General features: G+C 49.4%; 1 protein-coding gene across 1 annotated transcript; it reads left to right on the plus strand.

Moving 5' to 3' along the window:
- The first annotated feature begins 16,272 nt into the window (after window positions 1–16,272).
- Window positions 16,273–21,626, plus strand: LOC116948967 (trypsin). The gene is made up of 5 exons (XM_032966298.2): window positions 16,273–16,377; window positions 18,690–18,849; window positions 19,510–19,769; window positions 20,303–20,436; window positions 21,377–21,626. The coding sequence occupies exons 1-5, from the start codon at window positions 16,338–16,340 to the stop codon at window positions 21,524–21,526; spliced, it is 744 nt and encodes a 247-aa protein (XP_032822189.1). The 5' UTR covers window positions 16,273–16,337; the 3' UTR covers window positions 21,527–21,626.
- Window positions 21,627–21,888: the final 262 nt, after the last annotated feature.

Consider the following 21,888-nt stretch of genomic DNA (forward strand, 5'->3'; position numbering starts at 1 on the left):
AATAACAATAATGTCACTTGTATGTCTACATGTGTGGTGGAGACGTATAGGGATCGCGACTGATGCGTGCTGAAGGAGGCAGTAATGCCCTTGTCAACTAGTGCGTGACCAGTCATCATCAAGTTCATACTCAGGCCTTTGTCAATGCCCTGTTGTATGAAGACCTTAAAATAATCTTTAAAAACATTTTATTGTTTAATTTTACCAGGTAAGACCCACTGAGCTATATTTTATAGAAGTGACCTGGCCACAAATGATAGTTCAATGGAATGGCTTATCACGTTGACATTTATAGCAGCCACATTTTAAACGCGTATTGATCCTAAATGTTGAGGGAAAACCCAGAGGACCTGGAGAAAAATCCATGCGACCACAGGGAAAGAGACAGGCACACTCAAAATGTCCAGCAGGCGTCAGGGTCGGGATCGGAATCGAACCCACAGTTTGCCACCGCGGCGTCTTCCCCACGATGTACGGGTTGTGAGGGTTTGACCATACTTCACCACACCGGCTAATGGGGGTTAGTTAAGAGAGGGAGGGGGGACCTCAAGACCGCTTCAGATATCACTCGCCACTGATGTTAGCCGTGGCCGGAAATCAAACGAGCTTCTGGGTTCATGGTGCAGTTCGCTAACGACTGTACCATGACTGCACCCCAGTGATGCTCATATTTACGGTAAACTAGCGGGAAGTACCTGGCGTTACCCGGGGGAAAACTTTTTTTCAAAACTTATCTTAAAAACTCAACATATACATACACAAATACTAAGCTATTGTGAAAGCCCGGCGTGCCGTTTGTCCATCAACAAAATTATAAGAGGCTTGCAGAAGTTATAGAAAGTGGGGGGTAAATAGTTGATCTAAAAAGTTTCCCGAAAATTGTCGACTTCCCCCTCAAAAATATTTTTACCCCCGCGTAGGCATATATACCTACACACCTTACATACAAAGGAGTGAGTAGTATCTAGTGACTCTATAGTAGTGTAGTGGGTTCCACAGAGGCGCACACTCGAACTTGGAGGCAACACGTTTATTCTTAATACAATGGGTTAACCATATAACCACTTGACGGGATAACGAGATAGGGTGGTAACCACCACACGTAACTAGCTAACGACTCGACGGGATAATGACTTAGGGTGGTGACCACCACTGTTAGCTATGTAACCACTCAACAGGATCACTATATACTCGGACCAGGTCAGATAACTCCCTGCCTGGTCCACGATGCCATGCGTAAGCCCAAAGACCGAAGACGTAGCTGGCGGATTCCTTTCCCAGAGATCGCTTTCGGGACATGGCCTTTATGGGCTGCGGCGTGGCCAGGCTCCGCCCTTGCCCACGCCCCCTTCCAGATCCTTCTCAGAGACTCTGGGCGCACATCATGTGTCCCTCTCACCTCCACTTTGCCCTCGTTACTACCTCATCTGGTCATGTGCCTTCTCGGGTTCACCCGGACTACCATTTCCTCACCCGAACTCTCTCGCTGTCACCTGAACTATGCCCCCTAGGGGCCCTTCCGTTCCGTACTCATCCCGGTGCTAGAGAGAGACTCCACACCTACAGTACCGCCCTTCTCTGGGTACTGGCGCTACACCAGATAGACACTATACACACCACTACAGTATTATCTGGCTCTTCAATAGTGTCTGCTGACTCTATAGTAGTATCTGTTTACTCTATAGTAGTATCTACTGACTCTATAGTAGTATCTGCTGACTCTGTAGTTGTATCTCCTGACTGTACAGTAGTATCTGAGCCCAGTAGTAGCTACTGACCGTAGTAGTACCTCCTGACCATACAGGCGTATTTTGCTGACTCTATAGTCGTATATACTGACTATAGTGGTATCTACTGACTATAGTAATATCGACTGACTATTGTAGTATCTTCCGACTCTATAGTAGCATCTACCGACTCTATGGTAGCATCCACCGACTCTATAGTGGCATCTACCTACTCTATAGTAGCATCTACCGACTCTATAGTAGTAACTGCTGATGATCATAGTATCCACTGACTATAGTAGTAACTAGTGACTCTACAGTAGTATCTACTGACTCTATAGTAGTGTAATGACAGAGTGACACCTGCTGGCATGACAGGGTAACACCTGCTTGCCTGGGAAGGGATTCATGGGTATGAGCACAGAAGTACCAACCAATCAGAGAAGAAGGTGTATCTGGGGCAAAGGTAACAGGTGGGGTTAATCAAGATATCTTCTTTGGTTCTTTCGGTAAAGTCACATAGAATGAGAATAAAATAATAAATTTATAAAATAAAATAACATAGCACAATAATATTCTCACGACGTTTCGGCCACAACACAAGCGGCCTTCATCAGGTGAAGGGACGAGACTGTCTGGTAGGACAGCGCTGGAGTGAAAGAGCCACGTTCAGATCACGACCTTTAAGCTGTGTGAGAGGAAACAAAGCGCCTTGACAAAGGAATTAGCATATAATTTAGCATTGAAATGGCTGAGTGATTAGCTTGTGACTGGTCACAGAAATAGCTATGTTAAAAGTTAAAGCATACACATCCGCAGAGGCACTCCTTGATAAAGGAATTAGCATAGAATTTAGAATTGAAATAGCTAAGTTAAAGCATACACATCCGCAGAGGCACCCCTTGACAAAGGAATTAGCATATAATTTAGCATTGAAATAGCTGAGTGATTAGCTTGTAACTGGTCACAGAAATAGCTACGTTAAAGTCAGAGCATACACATTCACCGAGGCACTTAGTACAAATCAAACAGGAGAATTTAGCATTGAAATAACTAGGCGAATTTAGCATTGAAATAACTGAGTGATTAGCTAGTGACTGGTCACAGAAGTGACTATGTTGAAGTCAAGGCCTACACATCTGAGCTATTCACAGTACTATATAGTGAACCAATAAAAACTAAAATATAAATTACCTTAATGTTATCAATAAACTCTATATTCTCCAATCAGCTAAGCTACCAACAATAAGTCGTTATATATCACAATGCTATATGGCGAAAAAATGGGTGGATTCTTACCCTCAACTTTAGCACCACGGATAGCTACGGGCCCCGTTCAGACGGACGAGTTCATCCATGGTCGGAACAGAGGAGGGGGAGAGAGACAGCTGCGAGGCGCTATTGTACTCCATGTTGTAAACCATACCATTAACCGTGGTGTGAGAGGTATTAAGAGTCAATGCTGGCGAAAGAGCTGCGGTCTGAAGGTCATCGTAAAAATACAATCAATTAAGAACAGAAATGGTTTAAAACATCTTTCCAGTGGTTACTAAGCCAGAATCCATCTTCTCGGTTGAAATTGTCTCTGTGCTTGTATATGTGAATGGCCTCATGAACGAATCTCTCATGGTAGCCAGTTGGTTTGCAAAGAACCTCCGTCTTGGAGAAGTCAATGTCATGTGAGCCCACTGAATTATAACAGTGATCAGCCACGGCAGAGGAGTTCGTCCTACCGTGTTTCAAGTCTGCTTTATGTTCACGGATGCGGTCCGAGATATGTCGTTTGGTTTCTCCAATGTAGCTACTACCACAGAGGCACTTTAGTTTGTAAACGCCCAGGTACTGTATGTCTGGAACAGCATCTTTTACAGATGGAACTAAATCACGGATTTTATGTACTGTGTTGAATCGGACCTGGATCTTGTGTTTATTCAGGATTTTGGAGATCTTTTTAGTGACCCCTGCAATGTAGGGTAAGGTGATGGTTTTGAGTGGCTCCACAAGAGGATCTTTCTTCATGACTGGAGTGATGGCTTTGCGGATTGTGTAGTCGGAGTAACCATTAGCCCTGAGAGCCTGGTGTACGTGCTTGAGTTCACTGGTAATTTGTTCCTGTTCGGAAATGCATTGGGCTCTATGGTATAGAGTCTTGATGAGGGAGTTCTTCTGGGATGGATGGTGGTGGGAATCCGGTTTCAAGTAAGCATCTGTATGGGTAGCTTTCCTGTAGACAGAGTGGCTCATTGAACCATCATGTCTCCTTTTAATTAAGACATCCAAAAAGGGTAGTTTGCCATCTTTTTCGACCTCCATGGTAAATCTGATGGCTGGGTGTATGGAATTGATGTGGTCATGGAATTGGTCTAGAGCAGGCTGGCCATGTGGCCAGATGACAAAGGTGTCATCAACGTACCTCTTCCATAAGGTCGGGCGTAGAGTGGCAGTCTGGATGGCGTCAGTTTCAAATTTTTCCATGAATACGTTGGCTACAACCGGAGATAGGGGGGAGCCCATTGGGGTGCCCTCAGTTTGTTTGTAGAAAGTTCCATTCCAGGTGAAGTATGTGTTGGTTAAGCAATGTCTCACCAGGGGGGGTACATCAGTATGCAGTCCTTGATGAACCAGGTCTTCAATGATAGCGATGGTGTCAGGTACCGGGACTTTGGTGAACAAGGACACCACATCAAAACTGACAAGCAGGTCGTCTGGGGACAGGGAAATGCCTTTGATTGTCGATACCAGGTGAGTAGAATTTAGTACCGCAGAGGTGGTTTTTCCAGTGAAAGGTCGCAGTATATCAGCAAGAAAACGTGCCAGTTTGTAGGTGGGGGAGTTGATAGTAGAGACGATGGGACGAAGGGGTGTATCTTCTTTGTGTATCTTTGGAAGGCCATATAATCTTGGTGGTCTGGCAGCAGAGGGTTTCAACGAGAACTGTTTGATCTCATCAATTAATGCTGTTGAATCAGAGATCCACCCATTTTTTCGCCATATAGCATTGTGATATATAACGACTTATTGTTGGTAGCTTAGCTGATTGGAGAATATAGAGTTTATTGATAACATTAAGGTAATTTATATTTTAGTTTTTTATTGGTTCACTATATAGTACTGTGAATAGCTCAGATGTGTAGGCCTTGACTTCAACATAGTCACTTCTGTGACCAGTCACTAGCTAATCACTCAGTTATTTCAATGCTAAATTCGCCTAGTTATTTCAATGCTAAATTCTCCTGTTTGATTTGTACTAAGTGCCTCGGTGAATGTGTATGCTCTGACTTTAACGTAGCTATTTCTGTAACCAGTTACAAGCTAATCACTCAGCTATTTCAATGCTAAATTATATGCTAATTCCTTTGTCAAGGGGTGCCTCTGCGGATGTGTATGCTTTAACTTAGCTATTTCAATGTTAAATTCTATGCTAATTCCTTTATCAAGGGGTGCCTCTGCGGATGTGTATGCTTTAACTTTTAAGATAGCTATTTCTGTGACCAGTCACAAGCTAATCACTCAGCCATTTCAATGCTAAATTATATGCTAATTCCTTTGTCAAGGCACTTTGTTTCCTCTCACACAGCTTAAAGGTCGTGATCTGAACGTGGCTCTTTCACTCCAGCGCTGTCCTACCAGACAGTCTCGTCCCTTCACCTGATGAAGGCCGCTTGTGTTGTGGCCGAAACGTCGTGAGAATATTATTGTGTTATGTTATTTTATTTTATCAATTTATTATTTTATTCTCATTCTACGTGACTTTACCGAAAGAACCAAAGAAGATTAATCATTGCAGTCACGAAAGCTTTAAATCGAAATTTAATTGAGATACTTCGGCAACCTGCTCGAAGGTTCCACGAGAGGGCGTGGCCGGAGGCGGGGCCTAGCCACGCCTGGGGGGATATAAGGGGGAGCGGACTCGGAGCTCGGGGCTCATGTGTGGGGTCCTGGGTGCTGGCTGTGTCACTCTTCACCGACATCTCTCTCCGTCGTCCGGCCATGTGTAAGATCTGCGTGGTTTCCATCGCCGTCATCATCACGCCGCCAACCAGCAGTGTGGCCAAGTGAGGGCGAGGGGACCATGCCGAGTAATCAGCTGTGTGTAGCCAGTGGAGACGTTGATATCGAGTGTTGTACTCATTGTGAGGAAGAATAAGTGTTGGCCTGTGTTGTGCCCAGTGTGAGTAATAAAAGAAGTACCCTCTACATGATGTGTCGCGGAAGTCGCTCATTACATTTGAGTCAGAAGTGGTTGAAAACATAGTTTAGTGCTAGACAGCGAAGAAGGAAGTACGTCAAAGCATCAGAAGAAATGGAACCCACCTGTGGCATCTTCCGACGACAATGAAAACGCGACCCAAGACCTCCTACCATCCCCGGGAACCGCGGTCCCGGTTATTGAAGCCGCGGCGAGTGAGTTGGCTGCGCTAGAGACGGTGGAACCGGGAGCAGCCACTCTGCACCAACAGCCCAAAGACGGCTGGTGGATGGTGTCAGTGCAGCTAGACCTGTTGCAGGCAGTTGTCGTGCAATTTGTGACTCTCGTGACAGAAGCTACGATAACGGGTCGCGCTGCACTGACATCGCCGGGAAGGACCGACAAGGAGCCGGGAGTTGACGTTCTGGCGGGAACGTCCGCAAACGCAACGGTCGCCATCACACATGGCGGGGAGGATGCGCAGCCGGAGGCCACCATTACGGGCGGCACGGCGGAGGCGCGGATAGAGTCCGCCATTTTACAAAACAAGCGTGATACACAAGACACAGGGCTCGCCGCTAGAAATGGGGAAACAGGAACCGAACGTGCTTGCAGATTACCTCAGGTTAAAGAATGCATCGTGGCAGGAGACGATTGGAGCGCCTTCACTTGGCGATTTGAAGCGACTTTCTGATCAGTACATTGGACAGAAGATGAGGCACTGAGGTCTCTGCCGACTGTTCTGGATGACGACGCTCTTGCTGTTTTCAGGGCTATTCCCACTGCTAAGAAAGCTATACTTCAAGGTGCTCATGCTGAGATGGCGGACGTGTATGAGCCGCCTTCCGACACACAGGAAATTTCTTCAACATAGGCTAGGGGAGGCTGAGACGCCTCTTACCTACCGTAGCACTTTGTTGGCGTTGGCGGGAGCAGCTTACCCCGGAGTGGATCTAAAAACCCTCGACTCGCTCACCATGGAAAGGATGTTAGGACTGGCACGAGAGATGGGGGTTGTCTTGCTGGTGTGTGAGAAAAACGGATAGACATCGCGGTGGGCCGGCAGGTGTCTTCAGGTCTTCGAGAATTTACATCAATGGGCTCAAATTGTGGCGTGGACAGGGGATCCCAGCGGAGACGGGGAGCCAAAGGGGTGGTCACCACGGAACGTCATGGTGCAACCAGCTGAGAGTGCTACTTCGGAGGAGGACATCGCTGCTGCACTCACGGTGTAGAGTTGGAGGAGAGGAGATGCCGCGCGGCATCAGAGGAGATTGAGACCACAGGAGCAGGAGGATTGGACGCTGCGAAGGCCCTTGCTTACCTGCTTTCGCTGCGGGCACCGACCTCGACTCTGGCACCCACAGCTCCACCGACGGCTACATCTCAACAACAACAGGCGAGTCGAGACACATCAGACGCCCAGCTCATATTGCAATCTCAGACATCTATGGGTTCGAGGGTTATCCGTCATGACACACACATTGACACCGGGCAGTGGAATTTTGTTACGTATGGGTGGCCTTGTGCGGGGACGCAGAGGAGGAAATTGGCGCGTCGAGTGATCGCGGCGGCTGTGGGTTCCTCGGTGGTATCTGTATCTATTCAGGGATTTGAGGTTCGTGTCTTGATCGACACGGAAGCCTCAGCCACCATTATTTCTGATGTCATTTTTCAATTGTTTCCGATGTCTGAACGACGAGTGCAACCTGTTGTAAATGCTTGTGTCACGGCGAACAGTGGGAGCATGGGTATCATTGGGCAAGTGGAGGCCTGCATCAAAATTGGCAAAGTCGCTGTGGTTGGGCCTGTGCCAATCTCGAGGATGCTGATGGTGCCTTGCCTTTTGGGTAATGATTTTCTAAGAAAAATGCCTGTTAAGATCCTGGTCAATCACGGTTGTGTGGAAATGCCGTCAGATCTCAAATAGTTTTTTTGGCATCTCCACATATGAGTAAAGCTGCATGTGTCATGGTCCAAGCCCTGGCTAGCGACTCATTGGAGATTCCACCAGGCTTGCAGATGCTTGTACTGTTCGCTATCACAAGCGGTTGGGAAAGGTTTATCCAAAGGCGGGCGTCCTCCTGGCTCTGTAGAATACGGCGACCAGTGGATTGGCGCTAGTATGCGCACAGCCGGTCCTTCGCCTCGACCAAGAGCCATTCTTACAAGTGTTTAACGTGGGTCCGGGAACCGTTTCGGTCCAGGCGGGTATGGTATTGGCTCACGCGACAACCGCATTTTGTGAAAATAATGCCGATGTGACCAGTGGTGTAATTGGTGCAGTGGAACAGACTGGATTTGTGAGCGCGATGTGGGCAGGAGAATTCGCAGTTGTCTTCGGTGCAGTGAGGGGAATTGTGATCGCTGCTGTGTGACTTCTATGACGTATTTAGCAAAAGTGAATTTGATATTGGCCGTACCTCCTTATTGCAACATCGTATTAACACAGGGGAGGCCGGCCCTCTTCGTCAGAACTCGTATTGATTGAGTCCACTAGAAAAGGAATGTGTGCAACAGGCGGTCGATGAGATGTTGGCCACAGATAATATTTATCCGTCTACCAGCCCTTAGGGAGCACCTGTCATGCTTGTCAAGAAAAAGGACGGAAGTCTTAGGTTTTGCGTTCACTTCCGTAAGTTGAATAAGGTTTCCGAAGCCGACGCATCCCCACATCCGCGCATGGACGACTCTCTGGATGCTTGGTACGGTGTGCGTTTTTTTTCTACGTCCGACTTGTCATTGTGGTTTTGGCAACTTCCCCTTAACGAATCATCAAAGCCTAAAACCATGTTTCGCACACCCCAGGGACTCTTCCAATTTAATTGTCGTCCGATGGGCTTGAATTCGACTCTGGCCACCTTTCAACGGCTTATGGAACTTGTTTTGACTGGCCTGCAGCAGGACTCTTGTCTCATTTATTTGGATGTTTTCATTGTGTCCAGCCGCACTTTTGACGAACATCTCCAGTGGCTGCGATCTGTCTTTGTTCGAATGCGATCAGCCAATTTGAAATTTAAACCAGTGAAATGTCATCTGCTGCAGAATTCTGTGTGCTATTTTGGTCATATTGTTAGTGCGAACGGCATAGCCGAGAAAACAGCTTGTGTGCGTGGGAGATGTGCGCAGCTTCGTCGCGTTTGCGTCATACTACCACAGGTTCGTACCACAATTTGCAATGGTTGCTAAGCCCTTGCACGCCTTGACGGCTAAAAACCAGATTTTCCAATGGGCAGTGGAAGAAGAGGCTGCATTTTCAGCTCTTCGTGAGTGGTTGTCCGATGCGCTTCCACTCGAGTACCCTGATTTCTCCATGCTATGATTTCGTGACAGATGCTAACGATACGGGCATAGGTGCCGTCATGTCCCAGGTTAAGGGGTTGAAAAAGTAGTCGCGTATGGTAGCCGCGTCCAGTCCCCCACAGAATGGCGTTAATGTGTTACTCGCAGATAGCTGTTGGCCATGGTTTATGTTGTACAACAGTATAGGCCTTACCTCTATGACAGATCATTCATTGTCCGCACGGATCACGCGGCCCTTCAGTACTCCTTGAAGGTTGATCAACCTTCTGGCCAACTTTCGCGTTGGCTTGAAATTTTACAGGAATACTCGTTCCATGTGATATATCGGAAAGGGGTATGGCATTGCAATGCTAACGTGTTGTACCGGTTACCTCAATCGTCTAGCTGTGCATGTTCGACCAGTGCGGGCCATTGTTAACCTCCGACGGCGAGCTCAGCTACTGTCATTGCAGTGTTCGAGGATACTGAGCCTGCCCAGGTGTTGCACCTGCAGATAATGTTTTGCACCTTACGTGCTCTGAATGGGTTCGAGAGCAATTGGATGATAATTCCCTGACGGCCTTGCGGCGTCGTGCGGAGTTGGAACATAAGGCTCCCGCGCCTGCTGACGGGCCGCGAATGGTCGTTCAGGATGACCTGTTGATCCTGAGGGAAGATATGTTATACTGTTGTTGTGTTGTCATCCCCACTTCCCTTCGAGGTAAATCGATTCAAGTGGTAAACGAGGACAAGTTGTTGCATCTTGGGGTCTGGAGGACTTTGCTAATGCTGTGGCATGATTATTAGTGGCCAGGTATGTCAAGTGATGTGTACCACTTGGTCCAATGGTGTACGGCGTGTGCTCATAGGAAACCACCGCTGAGGAAGTCCCAAACTCCACTGCAATCCATTTCGGTTTCAAGGGTTAACGAGTTGGTAGTGGACTTGTCCGCCATGCTCTTTCAGACGGTGGATGCCAAACAAGCTGATTGGGATTTGCATGTGCCGAGCATGCTCGCTGCATAAAGGATGGCCCCGCACGCTTCCACGGGATTTTCACCATTTCTCCTTATGTATGGGAGGGAAAAACGTGCCCCCTAAAGACACCCAATTGGGAGCGCCGATTGGGGACGCAAAATCTACACTGCCGGAACATGTCCGCGATTCCTTGCGGCGTATTTCTGAGGCCTGGGAAGCGGCTAGAGTCAACACTGCCAAGACACAATGAATGTCATGCGCGCAGGTCTGGCCGTGACGTGCCATGGTCCGTTGGTGATAGGGCTTGACTACATTGCCCTCAGGTGCCCATTGGCACCTCCCCTAAATTAGATAAGCCCTGGCACGGACCTGTGGAAGTGGTCGAAATCAAACGTCCGCAATGTGTGCGTATCCGGGCGGGCCGCCGTCATTGGTTGGTCCACCCCTCTCGATTGAAACCATTTATTCCCCCGCGTGTTGCTTCTTCATCTCCAATAATTGGAATGACGTGTCCGACTGACCGGGGGCAGTGTGGTTACAGGGTGATCCCCCGATGGAATCTGTTTTTCCGCCCACAGCCTTCCGCTCCCCCGTCACCTGTCCTGCCACCCGGCGTGCCGACCGGGGAGGAGCGGGATGCAGCTCCCGTCGATGGTCCAGCATTGTGGACTCGCTCTGAAATGCTACAGTTTTGTTGAATTCGCCCATGTGTTGTTTTTCTCTCCTCACATTATGGGATTCGTCCCTTAATCTTTTATTCCTTTGTTATGGATTCTTGTTATTATTGAGTTCTCGTCCTACTTCGGTGTAGCCCCTACGAACACTCACCACGAGTTCTCCCATGTTCGCATCTCTTCATTACTTATATTGGTTTAATCTCTAGCTAGGACGGCTAGTCTTCCTATTACAGGGGAGGGTGATGTAATGAGAGAGCGCCATCTAGTGGGTGCCAGTGGGTAACTGTATGGGCACTATTGGGTAATCGGCATCCAATCCTAAGCGGATATAATATCTGGGCCAAAGGTGACGGGCGGAGTCGGAGAAGATGTTCGGGAACCATCGGGAAGGTTCCACGAGGGGGCGTGGCTAGAGGCGGAGCTCAGCCCTGCCGGGGGGAATATAAGCAGAGGCAGGGGAAGACTCGTGGTCGGTGTGGGAAGCCTCGGTTCCGGACTGCGTCGCTGTTCATCCTCTCCTCGCCACCGACCACGTGGCGGATCCCCCAGCAGAGCTCGCCTCTTCTCCCCAGCACGCCGCCAACCAACGGTTGGATCTGAGAGCATGGCGAACCTCGTTAGTGGGACGGAGAGAACGCCTCGTCAATGGCATTGATAAAAAGGGAATTTACCCGGAGAGGGAAGGAGCGGAGCTGTGCAGTACTACAGTTTAATAAAGAAGCACCATTACAAGAATCGTCGTGGAAGTAGTTTATTACAATAGTATATATCGACTCTATAGTACTAACTTCACAGAGTGTAGTGGTGAGGCCTAGTCCTGTGCAGAGCCCCGGCCTCGCCTAGATTGCGCAGCCGGCCAAGGTGGCACCTTTTGCAGACTGGGCTGGGCTGCTACCCCACCCCCCCCCACCATCCCCCTGCCCGCTCTACAGTAATAGTATCTAAGGGCTATAATTGTAGTATCTACTGACCCTATTGTAGTAAGTGCACACATTGGGGTGAGGAGGAGAGAAGAGGACATCACACTTTGAATAATTTACTTCAGTGTTGTGTGTACTTTTTTAGCATTTTTAACGCGAATTGGAATTCCCCCCTCTCCCCACCGATTGCATGTGTGCGTTGCTAGGGCAACCACCAGTCAGCGTTTCGCACATGCGCAGATGTTAATTTAACAATTTAAGTTGACGGATGTGAAATACGAATAGCACTGGCTCACCACGGGGCTTATAATAGTGTAGTGACATTGAATGAGTCACTGTAGCGCGTGCCGCTGGGAGATTGTTAGACAATGGAATTAGGGGTAACAGCCCATTCTACCAGTTGGACCTGTGGACAAGGCCCAGAGCCCTCTGGGGGATCTTGAAGGGTGCGGGGCCGATGGCGGAGCCTTGCCACGCTGGGCAGGATAAAAGGCAAACGACTCACAGTCGGTGCTGCTGGGATCTGGAATGGAACTCGTGCCATCATCGTCATGATCTTCACCTTCAATCTGTGGATCTGGCAGCATGTTGGCTGTACCGACCCGGTATGTAGTTATCCCTTAAGGCTGTGATGACCGGAATAAACAAGAGAGAGTACCTTCTACTAGTGTCTGTGAATTAGTTTACTACATTTCGTGTCAGGAGTGTTAACAAACAATTTTATTTTTAGACATTGTAGGGTTGATAGGAATTATCCTTTCGAATCCTTGAGGGGGATATAGGCTATGTCGAAGTTCGCTAAGAGAATGGTTCTCATCGGCACATCCTCGAGTGAAGAAGACGATGGTGATTAGGGTTCTCAGGCAGCCCTGGCAGCCAGGACCCCGGTGGGGGGGTCCCGGAGAGGCGGTCCCGGCGGGGCAGAGGGCGAAGGACGACGATCCTGCGCCGCCGCCAGCTGAGGAAAGGCTGCGGGCACTCAGCGTGCGCATCGTGGAGCTGCTCTCTGCGGTGACAGCGCTGGTGGGGCAGCTAGGTAAGGAAGAGCGGGAGGAGGGGGCTGCGACTCGGGGGCAGCGAGCGGGTGACTCCACTGTCACTGCCGACCAAGGGCAGGAATTGAGTCCCGCCGAATGTAACCTGCCACCGACAGCTCATCCGGGGGCGCCTTCCCTCCCACAGCGGCTGCCGTTTTTCAAATAATTTTCGGCTGGGCGGTCTTCCGGCGGCGGTTTGCCGCCACTTGCGGGCTCACGGGGTTGTCCGAAGCGGAGGCACCGCACTGGATGACGCAGCCTTGGCGGCGTTTTTTTCCATTCCCGAGGTGGGCAGAATGACGCTGTGTCAAGTGTACGCCCAGTTGGCGGCAATTTTTGACCCGCCGTCCAACGCGCAGTGGAAATTCGTGATGCGGAGTTGGGGGGAGACCGAGACACCCGTCGCCTTCCGCAGCGCACTACTGTTGCTGGCCCAGGATGTGTACCCAAGGAGGGAGCGGGCAGGACTGGATTCTCTGGTGCTAGAGAAACTGTTGGTGCTGGCTCAGGAGATTAAAGTTTTTTTGCCGGCCACAGAGGAGGACGACCTGTCCTCGACTCAGATAGCCTGATGCATCCAGGCACACTGTCACCTGCGACGACGTGCCGGGGTGGCAGCCGGGGCTGGATTTCCGGGAGAAGAGGGCATCCAGGAGTGTCGAGAGTCTCCTTGGGTCTGCGCGTCGGGTGGTTAGATCCCGCTGGGGAGAGTCGGAGCGAGACGATGACGGGACCAGCGAGGGGGACCTTGCCTCCGCCATGGCGGTGCCCCGTTACCTGTTTCAGGTGTGGCCTACCACCTCCCACATCGTGGGAGGTGGTAACAGGTAAAGTACAGGATTGCCAGACAGGTTGAAGTATGGTGGGTGGTTCGACCACCTGGGCCACTTCGGTAACCAAGAATGCCTGTCTGGACTCACCTGGAAACGCACTGGCTAACGGGGCTCTTGTTAGCCACTTAGACTAAGGGAGTAAACCCTTATAAAATCCCGGGTAGATACCAAGTGGCCAACGGCCCACCTTGGTGGGGTGGATGAGCTATGGTCCAGATGGCGAACGGCATATGGCGGAGGAGCCACTGGATGTCTGGTGCTTCAGGACAAGCCTTCCAATCGTTTTGGTTTTCTGCCTCGCCATTGGACCCAGGCTTGGTTCCTGGTTAGCCCCGTGCGGTAGCTGGTGTGAAACAGACACTGCATGTAAATTAATTCACGCACTGGTACCCTCCAGGGAAACTGTGCCATCGCACCACCACACTACACACCCAAAGCCCTTGGGCAATTGGCAAGTGGCGAGTGGGGCAGGCCTATGCAGCTAGAAGCTCCTAGTCACAATGCAGCACCAAGGCGGCAGCTATTAGAAGGTCGTTATGCACTCGGATTAGGCAGGAGTGCATCCCGACAGCTATAGCTGTGACTGAGCAGCCTACCAGGATCCACTCTTCTCACCTTCAGATGGGGAGGGGGCTAGATAAGGTGCCGTAAACATAGCCTGTCTTAGCAACATCCCCTCTGGCTTACTGCGACCAGAGGGAGCATCAATAATTGCGGTTGAAACAAAAATAAATATAACCTAAACATTGGATCCTGGAATGTCAGGACCCTCACAGACAACCCAAACTCGCAAAGTCCAGAGGGCGAAACAGCTCTTGTGGCACGCGAGCTGAGACGATTTAATATCCATATTGCCGCCATCAGCGAAACCCATCTGGTGGATGAAGGCCAACTGACCGAGTGAAGTGGAGGCTACACCTTCTTTTAGAAGGGTAAACCAGCGCATGAACGACGCCTGGATGGTGTAGGGTTTCCAATAGACAACATGCTCATCAACAGCTCAAATGAGCTCCCAATTGGTATCAATGAGCGTTTTATGACCCTGCACCTGATCCTCGCAAAAGACCAACATGAACCATCATCAGCACCTATGCACCAACACTGGACTCTGAAGAAGACACTAAGGAGACCTACTACAGCCAACTCAACCAAATCCTTCAGAGTACACCAAAAGTGACAAGCTGATTTTCCTCGGCGACTTCAATGCTATAGTTGGGAGAAACCATCAAATGCGGAACGGTGTCATTGGTAAAGAGGGAGTTGGAAAGTCCAACTCCAATGGTCACCTTCTTCTTACAACCTCTTCTGAGCACGACCTGACAATCACCAACACACTTTTCAGGCAGAAGAATAGCCTTAAGCCCTCCTAGTGCCACCCTAGATCACACCAATGGCATTTACTGGACTATGTGATTGTTAAGAAGCTTGACAGCACAGACATCTGCATCACTCATGATCAATGCAGACGATTGCTGGACTGACCACAGACTAATTCGATAAGTGATGACTCTCAAACTAAAACATAAACACATCAACCGACCAAAACTACAGAGGAAAAGACTCAATGTAACCAGACTAAAAGACCCAACCTCTTATATGGTGCAGAAACCTGTAACACTTATCGTAAACATGTCAAATCTCTCAGATTGTTTAATTAACGCTGTCTCAGGAAAATACTAAACATCACTTGGGAAGAAAGACAAACTAATATTAGTGTCCTGGAGCGATCCAACTCATCCAGCATAGAGGCCACCATGATGAATTATCAACTCAGATGGGCAGGTCACCTTGTGAGGATGAATGACTCGAGGCTTCCTAAGCAATTCTTATATTACCAGCTCAGCGATGGATCACGTGCCCCCAGAGGTCAAAGGAAGCGTTTCCATGACAACTTTAAAATGCACCTCAAGCGAAGCCACATAGATCCAAACAACTGGGAAATTATGCTCTTGATAGATCATCATGGAGGGCCAAAATAAAAAATGAACTCAGGATTTCGAGGCCGAGTGAAGAGAGTTGATAGCCAGAAAAAGAGCACACCGTGCACACACCATCGCCCCTCAGTGATACGGGGTACGGATATGGTGCTTCGGTGCGTGATGGTTAGCCACGGGGGGTCTAGGCAATAGACCGCGTTGGCACACCATATCATGGCGGCGGAATTGGGATCATATACGGTATGCGGATTTGTGCAGGGTGTTGAGAGAGCATGGCTGCATTGCCCCCAGGTGCCTGTGGGCACATCTAAATTACATAGGCTATATTTTCCACCTTATGAGGGAATTTCATCTCCACCATCTGATAGCCAGGTGTGTGATGTGGCCGACAGGGACGGACGGACGGTTACTGAGGTTGCGCCTCTGCAAGACCCTGTTCCTCCATCCGCAGGATCCCAGAGCTTGACACCCTTGGAACCCAGCGCATAATTTGGCAGGAACACCACAGTGGAAGGCACGCATATGAACAAATGAAAAGCGTTTGATACGGTTGTGGCGTTTATTTCCGGTAACCGGTTCTGGCTATTTCAGTATCGGCTGGGAAAATATCGATAGGTTTAATGAGGCTTCCACAAGGTACCGGGCAGCACAGAAGATACAGGACAAGGCCACGAGATAAGGTGGAGATGCCGATTGGGATATAAGGGGACTCGGGGCAGCAGCTCAGCATCGTCTTGCTCACGAACCACAGAAAAACATGCACGGGCTCATCCTCGCTCTTCTCGTGGGTGTCGCTGGTGAGTTCTTCCAGAGTCTGTGTGTGTTTTTGTTTGTCTGTGTGTGTCTCTGTCTTTGTCTTCATTTGTCTCTATGTGTGTCTCTGTGTGTCGGGAGCGATAGTGCAATGGTAAGCGTGCTGCGCTACGAACCCAGCGACCTGAGTTCGATTCTGACGATTATCTAAACCGGTCTTGGTCTCTCCTAGGTCGACTCAGCCTCAAATGAGTACCTGGTTCGATGTGTAAACATCGCCAGCCTTTTTCATAGGTGCTACTCGCTAACAGCACTTGGCCAAACAGTCTGTTCAGGCTAAACTAGGGATGTTTGTCTTTGTCTCCGTGTGTGTCTGTGCTGGCCATCATAGATGCTCGCTGACAGAAATTGCCCCAACAGTCTGTTAAGGCTATACGGGGGATCTTTGTGTCTTGTAGACGTTTGGGGAGCGGTAGTGTAACAGCGCGCTGCGCTACGAACCCGGTGACTCGAGTTCGATTTTGAGCTCACGACCAAACATTAGTTGCGAGCGATATGTGATCCAAATTATGTTGGTGCTATGAAGAATGGCCATTGCCCAAAACGTCGTCTATGATATATTTTCCTTTTAAGACAGAACCCCGAATGACCAGCGTGGTGAAGAATTGTTAAACAACCCCCATTTATGTATGTTGAACTTCTTTTGCACCGTGATAAACACAAAAAGCAGTTTTAAAGAAACGACCAACACAGAGTGGGGAGGACTTCATTCTGCATTCGATTGACAAGGGGCTGAATATTATTATCATTGTATCACTATAATTAAAACTATCTTGTCGTGGATACTTAGAGAGCAGCAATAGTGGTGCATCTGTCGGTACGACAAGATAGTTTTGTTGCACAACGTCTGTCGCCCATTTGTATCCGATTGACCTCAAATCCAAAAACGTCTCGCCTCATCACCGATGGCTTTCACTTTTACTCATTTAACCCCACCGGTAATTGCTACTTTTTAGCACTCTAGGAGAGACGGTGAGGAGCGAGATGGTGATGACGATGGTGTTGATTATAATCGTCCGATTAGCTCGGTTGACTACGTACGGTACGAAAAGAAGTTTAACGTACAACGCCATAGCTGTCAACCCGAACGATTTATCCCGTATTTGTGTACAGGGAATTTGAGTTTTCAGGTCCATATGGCGGACTGCCGTTTCAATACGGGCAAAAAAAAATTGTCTATTTGTTTGTGTTTCTCCCTTGTGATGGGACGTTGTCGGGTGAACGTTGAGATTTATAAAGGGTACGGTTGACTAATAAGGTCTGAATTGGTCAGTAATAAGGTAGACACTGACAAGGGGTTGACAGGTATTCAACACACATACGTCTGGCAATGACAGTGGGGTGATGGCGTTGATAATAGTTGTGCAAGCAATAACTATTATTTATAATAATACAGTACTATGATTTTAATACAGCTTAATACTGGTAGGAACCTCCTGGTTACACCAGCCCACAGGGGATTGTGTCCATCCATCCATCGTGCATCCAAAAATGGGAGGGGTGGGGCTGGGTGGAGAGGGGAGGGTGGGGAGGGGCTTTGTGGGGAGGGAGGGGCTGGGTGGGGAGGGGAGGGTGGGGAGGGGCTGGGTGGGGAAGGTGGGGAGGATGGGGCTGGGTGGGGAGGGGAGGGTAGAGAGGGGCTGGGTGGGGAGGGTGGGGAGGGGCTGGGTGGGGAGGGGCTGGTTGGGGAGTGTGTGGCTGGATTGGGGGTGAGAGGGGTGGGGCTGGTTGGGGAGGGGCTGGTCACCCCGTGGTGCCCTATAAAACTCAACGTTTAACCTACTCACGCCGGCTTGTGCCCGCCCTCACAGTCGGGCATATTTGCGGAATACACCACGCCGCCGTTGATCCTGGCCATTGACCGAGCAACCCAACGTTCCTACCAGTTCCCTCCGCAGGAATGTTTTTCATGCAAATTGCTACTGTAGAATGTGCAAAGCGCCTTTGGCACAAAGACCCAGAGGAAACCCACAGACAGACGCGTGGGAAAGCAGAACAGATGCCAACAACTTCCAAAGCTTTGTGGTCCCACATTGGGGTGTTCGAGCAACTCCAATGTTGGCGATGATTGGGATGTTACTAGCAGTGAGACTGCTTTCAATGAAGACAAGGACGACGATGATGATGAATGTTGGTGGATGCAAGTGAATGGCCCTGGACATACATCGACACGACTGTGTGTGCTGGCCACCCACCCCCTTGTGTGCCGTGCCGGCCTTCATAGGTGCTCACTAATAACACTTGCCCCAACAGTCTGTGAAGGCTCTACTGGGGGATCTTTGTCTTTGTCTGACAGCGGCGGCCCCATACATGTATGAGGACCACATCGTGGGTGGCTCCGAGTGCGCTGCCCACTCACAGCCGTGGCAGGTGTCCCTCAACATCGGATACCACTTCTGCGGAGGCTCCCTGATCAATAGCCAGTGGGTCGTGTCTGCTGCTCACTGCTACCAGACGTGAGTATGCTGCGTGCAGACAAGAGCGGATCTCTTCGCTGTGTGCGTGTCGGTGACTGGGAGGCTGAGGGGGCAGAAATGGGGCTGCTATCTAAATTACACGAAAATTTCCACATGTAATTTCGTTACATTTGCAATTTGCAATTGGTATCTAAATTACACACCTCAAAGAAATTGGTCATTCGTACATACATTACATAAGTCAGAAATCTGAATGCGTTTTGTCCATCTCTGCGTGGTGGCGTGATGTTCTGGTGGGGTTTTGCCAAGCCACGACACTGCAATCTCCGTTACCCATATTACATCTCTCAATGGGCACTGAGGTGTTGCTGAACTCCCGTTAACAGCCTTGAACCAGTGGTGTAAATTCCACATTCCTAATTTCATGGGTGAGTATCTCCACAGGAAAATCACTCTACAAAGTAGTAGCAATGTTATCAATCTCAGAGGGGAGATGGGCCAAGTGAACCCCCGACCGTGATTTTGAACATGCAGCGTTTCATTTGGGAACACAATCGTTGTGCCCAGTGTGATAGCAGTAGGGAATAGGAATAGCGGAGATGACATGCGACGTTAGGTGCCGAGTTGCGAAGTAATTTAAGAGCCTTATAAATTCAATTCCTCATCATTATCCTCGTCCTTCTCCTCCTCCAACCCCAGCGCGTCCCGCATCTCCGTGCGCATCGGCGAGCACAACATCTTCGTGAACGAGGGCACCGAGCAGCAGATTCAGGCCTCCAAGGCGATCCAGCACCCCCAGTACAACTCCTGGACCATCGACAACGACATCATGCTCATCAAGCTGTCCTCACCCGCCACCCTCAATCAGTACGCGCAGGCCATCGCGCTGCCCTCCTCCTGCGTCAACACCGGAGTCATGTGCACCATCTCCGGCTGGGGCGAGACCCAGACCAGCATCGGTGAGGATGCACTGCGCTCACCGCCCCCCACCCACCCCCCTTCTCCCCCTTCTACTGCGACAGAGACGTGAAGGGAAACGCGTTCAACATCTGCCCCCATGCAAATCGGTAACATTCTTCTAATGTGGAGAAAGAAGTTGTTTACTCGTTAACGCAGCCACGTCACGATTGGGCGGTTACAATTACTTGTCGAATATTGTTGCATGCAGTGGGAAACCGCAGTGCCTGAACTGAGGGGATAACACTTAAACACCTAATCTTGGATATATATAATTATTGTACAGCACTGGCATAAAGGCCCGAAACGCCAGCGGCCAGCAACCCACCGCGCTACTGAACACGTCACGAACGAGAGTGAATACGTTTTCTCGAATTGAGCAACATAGCGAGAGACACTGACAGTGAATTCCTAAGCTGCAGGCGGTGTTTTGACCCCGCAGCATGACAAGATCGACGCGTCAGTGGCGGGGTGCCGCCCTGTGCCGTGTGCTCGGCCTCGCCACCTCCTCAACCGGCATTATCTCCCCCCACAGGCAGTCCCGACGTCCTCATGTGCGTCCAGGCGCCCGTGCTGAGCGACACCTCCTGCAGGAACTCCTACCCCGGTGACATCACCAACAACATGATCTGCCTGGGATACCTGGAGGGCGGCAAGGACTCCTGCCAGGTGAGACGGCGACATCGAAGCCGAAGGAGCTCGCTTCGATCGGAGACAGATTCGAGGAACGGAGGGTTTCGGGAATCGCAGCGCGACTATAGTTTGGGTTTATATCGTTTCAAGTAAATATGCTGCGCAAGAAGTAGGATACGGCATTCATTTCAAACGTGAAACAATGAAAACAGGGAGAATGTATATACGTATATATATTTTTATTTATTTAAAAAGTATTCAGCTTTGCCTTGAATTTTGCAGCAAAAGATGGCTGGAGGGAGGGAATTCCAGATTCAATTGACCAGAGTAATTGGTGAAAATTGTTACACGTGATTTGCTTTGTGAGTGCAATCATCGTGGTACGATAATAAGCTGCGTTGGTAACATGTTCAAATGTGCATTGACAGAATTGCACCCATTTGAAACTTAAATACGACCTTCACTTGCTACTCCCTGGTCTCGTCTGCTAGTAAAGTCAAATCGATTTCCTGCTGCAATGACCATTGAGCCACTCACCTCACGTTTACAGCCCTGAGCCTGGTGAAAAAGTGATTGGGCAATCACCGTTGACTTTCTCAGAGAAATGATGGAATGAGTCATAATCAGAACTTTTACTTTTGCTGGAGGAATCCGATGAGCTATAAAACTCTCTTTTGTCAGATGTTCAGTCGGGGCCGGTCAGAACGTTACAACAACAAACAATATAAAACACCGGTTTAACACGTAGGCTTTCGCGATCAAAATCATCCATAATATACGTTTTTGGGGATTAGATCGTGGATATAACAACAAAAAAACCTGTATAAATACAAACCACGATAGCAACCTCCAACCAGGACATGAACTCGCAAAACCTTACGATTGACAGCTTCTTGCTCTACCGCTGAGCCACCGGATGCAGGAGACAGCTGCTAACCCCCGACCCCCCTGACCCCTGTTGCTGCCGCCACCGCAGGGAGACTCCGGCGGCCCCGTCGTGTGCAATGGCGAGCTGCAGGGCATCGTGTCCTGGGGCCGTGGTTGCGCCCTGCCCAACTACCCCGGCGTGTACACCAAGGTGTGCAACTACAACGCCTGGATCGCGCAGACCATCGCGGCCAACTAAGCGTGGATCTGCCACACTACTCTACACCGCGACCATAACGATGATCATGACAACAATTCTTATGGTGTAACCAAATGAATAAAAATGTGAACCAATAATTTATCTTGGTTTCTGTGTGTTTTTTGTGAGCTTGTTTTTATGGGGTATGCACTTATTCAAAGTAGATTTCACAGTTTGTTGACTTTAAAAGCTAAAAAGTCAAAGTTAATGCCTGTTTAAGGAGCATTGAGGTAGTGCTCACCTCCTGTTTGCAGCTCCGAGCCAGTGGTGGAAATTCTACATTCCTATGATGGGTCAAGTCTATCCATCGGACAACCACTGTTGACATTCGAGTCGAATAATGAGTCAATCCCCAACCAGGA

This window comes from Petromyzon marinus, chromosome 35 (genome assembly GCF_048934315.1).
Source record: "Petromyzon marinus isolate PM22_M1 ecotype Great Lakes invasive population chromosome 35, UKy_Petmar_22M1.pri1.0, whole genome shotgun sequence".
NCBI lineage: Eukaryota > Metazoa > Chordata > Hyperoartia > Petromyzontiformes > Petromyzontidae > Petromyzon > Petromyzon marinus.

Coding starts and splice junctions, on each gene's coding strand:
- LOC116948967 (XM_032966298.2), top strand. CDS start 16,338: ATGCACGGGCTCATCCTCGCTCTTCTCGTGGGTGTCGCTG. Junction 18,850..19,509: donor GCTGCTCACTGCTACCAGAC/GTGAGTATGCTG, acceptor CTCCAACCCCAG/CGCGTCCCGCATCTCCGTGC. Junction 20,437..21,376: donor GCGGCAAGGACTCCTGCCAG/GTGAGACGGCGA, acceptor CCGCCACCGCAG/GGAGACTCCGGCGGCCCCGT.